Below are 8,373 nucleotides of genomic sequence, written 5' to 3' on the forward strand. Positions count from 1 at the left end.
ATAGGAATCATAGAATTAGCATAACTTGGACATTGTGGTTACAGAACCCAATGCTTTATAATTCTCTTGTAGTTGTTTTGTTCTTCTAGTCTCTTCCTAGTTGGGTGTTTATAAAATTCAGCGGTTTCAAAAAAAAAAAAAAAAAACGAGACATTCTCACATTCACCTCATCAACCATTCCATTAAACAATACATTATATATACTCTTATTTTATTTTTTAAAATACTTAATAAATGAAACACATTAAAAAAAATTAGATATGGTTTGCAATTGCAAACCACACCTAATTTCTTTTTCTATAAACCAAAAACCAAACTATCTGTTTTCCAAAGAGGTTCAATGTAACTATCCAGTTTCAAGTTCTTTTGCAAATCCCCGCGTAAAAGATCTATTCGAATAGCTCCCCCTTCTTATCCACCTAACTTGTCAAACACCTAGAATACTTAGCTTAGCTTGAATGGTTGGTGATTTCAGTGTCATCAACGATTTTAGATGATTGAGATTTACATAAGACCGAAGGAGATTTGAGTTAAGCTCAATACATGTTAAGAGATTCAAAGTGCACACTCGTACTACAATTTGGTTTGAAGGGTCGCCCAAAACCCATACAAAAATGGAAGGTTGATAGGCATAAAGACATTATAAAAACATGTACTGGTATGCATGTGGCAACATATCAATACACATGCTGCACATCTTATATTAAGCACTTTTTTCAATCAATTAGGTTAAGCTACAAGACAGAGATACTACTTATTAGAAATTTTAAAAAATCAAACAACCATCAAAAACATCAAACTCATATCTCAAATATGACAAGAAATGGCCTACAAGATCTACCACACATGATATCATGAATGAATGAAACATATGAACAAGCTTTCACTTTGCATTTAAAAAACCAAAACCAAATCCAATAACTCATAACATGATTTTAGTGCAACACCTGATGTATTCATGAGAATGTATACATAAGTTATACATATAGAGGAGAACAATCTAACATAATAATACATGTACAAAATTATTACAGTATATCAAGGTGTGGGCTATATATATAAATAACTACCTTCAGCCCAAACCCTATAATACCAACAACAAAAACTAACACCAAATCATCATCATCAATTCATCATCATCCTGGATTCAAAAGATATAACCAGAAGCAGCAGTAAAAAGTAACATACATACCTGTTAACAACAGTCTTTATGTACCTTTTCTTTTTATGTTGTTCAAAACAGTAGGCCTCCCTTCAAACAAATCCAACAAATGATTCTCCAAATCATCAGGACTATATTTCACGTATTTCCCTGCATGTCTTCCACTCTCTAATTGACTACCATGTCTCCCCACAAACGCACGATATGCAGGAAGAACTTTCTCAGATATTGATATTCGAAGCTCTTCACGTAATTGATCATCTGGAACTTTCCAAAGTGATTGAACCCTGTAAATATCTTCAAAACACGCGTTAAAGTTCTTGAATTTCTCTTTTAAAATCAACTTCGATGCACTACTTGATCCCCCACCAATCCCTCCTTCGTCTTTCAAACACAACAACGCCTTCCCCCATGCTGCTCTCAGATAGCTTGTGTGCCATTGACGAATCTGCCCTCGATGTTTCCGAATCCATCTGTCCCCAAGAAGGTTTCGAAGCTCTGAGTTTTTTACTTTTTGAACGATGTAAAGGATGTTGTTCATCAAGAATATGTATCCAAGTGCGATATCATCGTATAATTTTGATTTTTCATCAAGATTTGCTTCTAAAGTTGTGATTAGAGATAGTAATCGGCAAGAAATAGGGGAGAGAGTATCACCGCTGTCGATGTCATCAAGTTCTTTTGAAATCGGATCATGTTCTTGAGTGTTGGGTAAAAGGGTGTTCAGAGAATCGCTATAATCCACCAGTAACTTGATGTAATTCATGACATAACGTGTAACTGGATGAATCTCGCCACCCAGTAAAGCTCTTTTGGAGTTTTCACCCTTTACAGCGTTCTCGAACTCGATGAATGTTCCAATGGCTGCTTCACCTAATCCGGTTAGAACCACCTTCACCTCGTTGCAGACTAATTCTCCAGATTCATAAGTGAAAAGAAATTCGAAATCAGGGAAAACATCTGCAACTGCGTCATACATGTCGAGAATTCGAAAGAGTTTTTCTGAAGATCTTTGCCCAATTGCAACTGCTTCCCCAAAATTCAACAGCTGCATCACACATCCTTTTGTTGTTTCAACGAAACTAATTTCTTTGATAAGTTCGGATTCGCTGAAAACTTGTTCGCATAATCGTTTTTCCCCAAAAAGAAGAACCTTGACCACGATTTTAATCGCTTGAATCCATTTCTTCATTTTCTCATCCAAAATTTTCCATTCAATCTTCTGTACTTCTTCGATACTAAGCCTTTCAACTCCTAGAATGGATAAACACTCGTTTAAGACATCACGCCGGACGTTACTGTAAACCTGACAACACTCTTTTTCATAGCCGGACCTAATCATCCGATCGGCGATGGCTTTCAGCTCCTTGATTGCTTCAGGATGGATCAAATCGACGAAAACATCACCACCTAAGCTCGGGCCTCTTTCGTGATGATACCCACTTCCGCTCCCACCATCTTCATCTTCTCTGTAGCTTTCAAAATCGTCCCCAATTTCAATCCCGTTTGACGGAAACGAGAATGAACCCTTGCGGATCGATCCATAGAGTCGATCTATGTCAAGAGGGACTGTGTTACGGATCAAAATATGAAGAAACTCATCTTCCAGCCTCGACATAGCTAACTGGAGCGCGTTTTCAGCTCGATCCATGATCTCGCTGTCGGCATCGGACTGGATATTGAGGTCTTCCGTTAACTGGATAATCGTGTCAACAGCTTCCAAATACTCAGCAGCTTCTGTAGACGACTCTTCCCATGGCGAAGAGCTCCTGGACGAAGGTTCACCGAGACCTGAATCATGCCGGAGGATAATCTTCTCTGCGGACATAAACCGATCACCGGTACCTCCCTCCATCAAATCGGTGATGTTAGACAACCGATTATCAAAACTGGAGAGAATCAAGATCATATCCTCGGTTGCTTTGGTATTGATGTTTAGGCTCTTGACGATTTGTTGAGCCGTTGCTAAGACTCTATCTTGCCCTTCTATGGTCGTCATCACCGGTAGTGGGTTTATTAATGGCGAAGTTATTAGGTTGGGTATGTGTATGGGTGATAAATTAGGGTTCTAACGATGGAAGGAGTGTGGATCGACGGTTGATTGTGATAGTAAAATCAAGAAGCCATTGAAGAATTGATTAGTTCCACCGTGAAAGGTTATATTTTTCCGAACAAAATGGTAGTTGGCCGGCCGGAATAGGTCATGTCATATGCATATCAGGTAAGGGTTTTATTTATATGATTTGGGGATGGAATGGAATCATATGGGGTTGTCAGTCAGTCAATGATTTTTCCTTTTTTTCATTTGTTGGAGTGAGAGAAGAAGGCTTAGAATACCAAAGCTTTTATTTACATCGTTTCTATCGGTGATCAAATGGTTTTGACTTTTTAAGTTATAATTTATTTTTTATGGGTTAACATAATAAAATTAAATAGATGAATCAACAACTTGTGTAATTTAGGACAAAATATGTTTTAGATCAATCAAAACTATTTATTATTTTGATTTTGTTATCCAACTTATCTGATTTCGACAACTATAATGATGTAATAATATTGATATCCATCCCACATAACGTACTCGCACTAGTAACTATTTATTATTTCAAAGTTATCTAATAGTAATTTCTTTGTTTTAGGAATAATTATATTAACATTATATAACAAATTGTTCATTCGATTTTGACACTTTTAAGATTAGTTGGTGCCTTTTTAATATGAAAAAAAAAACCGTTGGAAAGATGATGTCATTTAAAAGCTTCACTGATATAAACGGTTTTCACTCATAAAAAATCACTCACATATGAGGTTAACATTTCACTCACATATATGAGGTATATATAGAATTAGTCAAATAAACAATTCTGCAATACTTGTATGTTGGATCCTAAAAGTATTGAAATTGGTTTTTGTATTATGAGGTTTTTTTATTTAATAATAGTTTTAAACTTAATTTTAAAATGAGAAAATGATTTAAAAAGGTAATGAAGTATCAAAATTGTACCAAAAAGACCATTATTGTTATTTTAGTATAAAAAATACGAGGTTACCTGTTATTGTAGGTTACCCGGTTGTTTTTTTTATTTACAAGGAAAATAAGATATATTTCTCCCAAATTGAAATGATCTAGGGCTTTCCCCTGCCACCTTGTTTGAGAAGAATGAATCTCCATGGTTGTAAGCAAAGACCAGTTGCAACAAGATGCGTGTCTCTACCCACTGTCTTGAAATCTGCCATCAAAGAGTATGCTTGATCACCAGTGAGCTTTGATTGATTTCAAAAGCGGGATTGTAGTGGCCTTAAAGCAATCTTCCAATAGATCACTGAGACCTTCCCTCTTCACACCCATTTTCGATTACAGGTATGCCCCTTGACCCACCTCTTCACCCTTTTTGATTCGATCACAACCCTTCATTCTCCTTTCTTTTACATGTTTTTTTGCAGGTTTAAAGGGTCACCCTTCTTGATTCGATCACCTCCCTCCCTTCTCCTTTCTTTTTCGTGTTTTCTGCAGGTTTAAAGGGTGAAGAGGACGATGTATAGGGTCTAGAAATTTGGAGATGAATGTGTGGGGTTTGAGGCTCGATAACATGTGGGTGCTCTGTAATTGGGGTGACAGGGGATGGCAACAATGGAGAGGAAATGGTGTTGATGGTGGCTGTAATGGAGATGGGTTAAAGGGTGTGGCTGTGATGGAGAAATAAGGGGGGTTTATAGTGATTGAATGTTGTAAAGGTTATGGGGGTTGACTGTGGGAATCATGGATGGAAAGTGGTGTTGTTCGGTGGTTCAGGTAGGGTGAAGAAAATGAATGGAGGTTGCCTTGCACGTAAATGGTAGGGGATGATGGTGGGGCATTTGGTGATAGTGTAAAGCTGCTTATGGTGGATGATAATGGATGTATAAGGGTGGTATTCGATGAAAATGGTGGGAGAAGGTGATGGTGGGGCATTTGGTGATAGTGTAAAGCTGCTTATGGTGGATGATAATGGATGTATAAGGGTGGTATTCGATGAAAATGGTGGGAGAAGGTGATGGATTGATGGTGGTAGACGATTATCTTGAATACCCGGTTACCATGAGGACAAATAATGTAACACCCGGATTCCCAGGTATATTATTTTATTCCTTTATTTTTGGAGGTTGGGAGGGGACTCGGCGAGTTGGTGTTTAAACTCGCCGAGTATGGTCGCGGATTCTTATCCGGGTTCACAGCTGGACTTGGCGAGTCCATGCTGTTTAATGAAACCCTAATTTCCTGGGTTTGGGACCTATTTAAAGGCCCTTAGGCCCGTCATTTGCGGCTAACAAACCCCAGAGAGAAACCCTAAGAGATCTAGAGCTTTTGTGAGGAAGGAGAGGCCATTCTTGATCATTTTGTTGGTGTAATTGCAAGAAGGAGGTGACAAAGGCAATAGGAGGCTGAAGGAGGTGCGATTCTGGTGACTTCAGAGTTCATAGACTTCATCTTGAGGTATTTATTCAGACCTTCTTCAGATTTGGTGTTGATTCTTAGAGTTAGGGTTTTCTAACCCCTTTAGAGGATGGATATGTGGAGCAATTGGTCCCTTCTCGAGTTTATGCTTTGGATCTGGACTCAAAGAGGTCCTGATACCTTAACCCTTGGAGGTTTATGAGTTATTTTGGGAGCCATGAGCTTAGGATGTTATTTTTGGGGCTAAATCACCAAGTGAGACCATCTAGATGTTATATGAGTGTCAAGGCCTGAACTTTACGTGATTATCATGCTTGGGAAGGTCAGATCTATGGATTTAAGGAACAGATCTGACCTCAGGAGGTCAAAGGAGTTTGTGCATGGCATGAACTCGCCGAGTCTAAAGAACAACTCGACAAGTAGGGTTAGGGTATCCCGTAAATCACTCAGTGAGTAGACTTGCCGAGTTGGGGAAATAACTCAGTGAGTTAGAGGGGGATTAGGGGACTGGAGTTCAAGGCGGAACTCACCGAGTTGAGTCGAGGTGGCCCCGCGATTCATGCCAGGTGTGACTCGTCGAGCAAGGGGAGGAACTCGACGTGCCAAGCGAGACTAAAGAGTTCGTGGACATGTGTAGACTCGCCGAGTCGCCCAAGTGCACTCGACGAGTCGGGTCAAAGTTTGACCGTTGACTTTTGTTGACTTTTAGGGTTTGGTCAACAATGTGGCCTTTAAGCCTAGAGAGGGGTAAAATGGTCTTTTACCTTTCTGAGGGTGCTAAGATAGGGTTGAGTATAGTATATTTATGAGAGTATTTACTTTATGTGATTAGGCGGAGGCTAGATCGTATTTCTACCGAGTCAGAGATTTACCAAGACATCTGAGGTGAGTCTTCTCACTATACTTTACCTAGTGTGGTAACGGAATTATGTGGCAGAGTATTTTAGAGTTATATGCCAGTGTATTTGCATGTTATTATGTGTTGTGATTTATTGTGATATGTGATATGCATGATTTAGAGTTTACAGAGTTAGGACTAGTGGGTCCACAGAGTTATGGGACCAAGAGGGTCCCACAGAGATATTCGACCAGAGGGTCAATAGAGTTACAGCCTTGAGTGGCTGGTATGTGTTTATGTGGTATTTTGGGGAACTCACTAAGCAATTATGCTTACAGTGTTATGTGTGGTGTTTCAGGTACCAATGATGATCGCGGGAAGGCGCCGACATGACTCGTACACACGCACACTGGAGCTCATATGTTTGATCTTGGGGTTTTGTATTGAGATGAAGTTGATACAATGTTTTGAAAAATGAATGTGAATGATGCTTTATGTTTTCTTTAAAAAAAAGAAACTGTTTAAATTTTACGGTGTTACAAATAAGAACAAAACATAAAGTTAAATGGTATTTTTTGTACAAAATCTTAGTTCATTGGTATTTTTTTGTACTAAAAAAACAATAATGGTTATTTTTGTACAATTTTAATACTGTGTTACCATTTTAAGTCATTTTCTCTTTTAAAATTGTGTTTTTATTTACTTTTATTAAAAGATAAAAGTTAAATGGGTGTTCGGTGGTAGAAATTTTTTTAGTACGTCGGAAAAAAAATTAATGGAATTTTTTAAAACATGTTTGGGTTGGTATTTTTTTTTTCTAAAAAATTCCAAAAATTAAAGAATTTTTTATGTTCAAAAATTACAAATAAGTTATAAATATGATACATATTATTTTTCATATTTTCTTCTCATAAATTCTATTTCCAAAATTTTTCAAAAATATAAAGACATGCACGCACACCCATCTCCACCCATCTATTCATCTCTACCCACCACTTACCCCCACACCCGAGACACCCACCCACCCATCCCTAACTACCCCATACACATACTTATCCACGCCTAACACTCATCTCATGCGTACTTACTCCCTCACACCTACTCTACTCACCCACCCAGCCATACCCAATACTCCCTATTATTATACCCACACCACCTTATACATGTTGGGTTACGGGTATACAAAAGTCACAAAGGCACAACGGAAGCAACATATAAAATGATCTTATAAACTAAAAATAGATCCAAGTCCACCTAATACAATAAAAAAACAACCATAGAAAGACAAAAAAAAACCCTCAAAGTCTTTTGGCTTTTCTCATCATTTGATCGGATGTGTAGAATTCGAAGTATGATTCCTCTGATGTAGTCGCGACCAAGTAAACAACACAACAACCTTGAAAACCTCCAGGAACCACAACACATTAAACCCTAAACGATTAGGATGTCTATCACGTCAAGTATAAGAATACATTGTGTCATTTGAGATGATCGAGGGTTTTAAAAGTGGGGTGAGAGGCAGCTGAATTCTAGGGTTTACAACACATCTAAATTCGGTCCTAGACTCCTCTATTTACAGGAGGGTTTAGAATCCTTATAGGATAATTACTTGATCACTAAGTAATTGTCTATAAGATTTGACTTTCAAATCTTTCCATTTAAACCCCTTAAGTTCTAAAAGTGTCTATTAATTTATTAATCACAAGTAAATTAACAAACTAGATCCTTATTATTCTATCATATGAATAATTGCTTAAACTTTATTTTGTGTGTAACTCAAGAGGACTCTATCATTAATATTAATATTGTTAATTATTATGACTGTGGATACTATTTTAACAGTCTCTCACTTGTATAAGTCACCAACATTGTGTGGTCCAATATTCACTAATAATAAACAAAGAGTGTGTTATTCAATGCAACTAATGTAATCCCTAC

At 37.7% G+C, this 8,373-nt stretch overlaps 1 protein-coding gene across 1 annotated transcript; it reads right to left on the reverse strand.

Annotated features, from left to right (window-relative positions):
* Positions 1-872: 872 nt before the first annotated feature.
* On the reverse strand, positions 873-3,505 carry LOC111915261 (exocyst complex component EXO70B1). The gene has a single exon (XM_023910935.3). The coding sequence runs from the start codon at positions 3,159-3,161 to the stop codon at positions 1,209-1,211; it is 1,953 nt and encodes a 650-aa protein (XP_023766703.1). The 5' UTR covers positions 3,162-3,505; the 3' UTR covers positions 873-1,208.
* Between the last annotated feature and the right edge of the window lie 4,868 nt (positions 3,506-8,373).

Source organism: Lactuca sativa, chromosome 4, assembly GCF_002870075.4.
Source record: "Lactuca sativa cultivar Salinas chromosome 4, Lsat_Salinas_v11, whole genome shotgun sequence".
Lineage (NCBI taxonomy): Eukaryota > Viridiplantae > Streptophyta > Magnoliopsida > Asterales > Asteraceae > Lactuca > Lactuca sativa.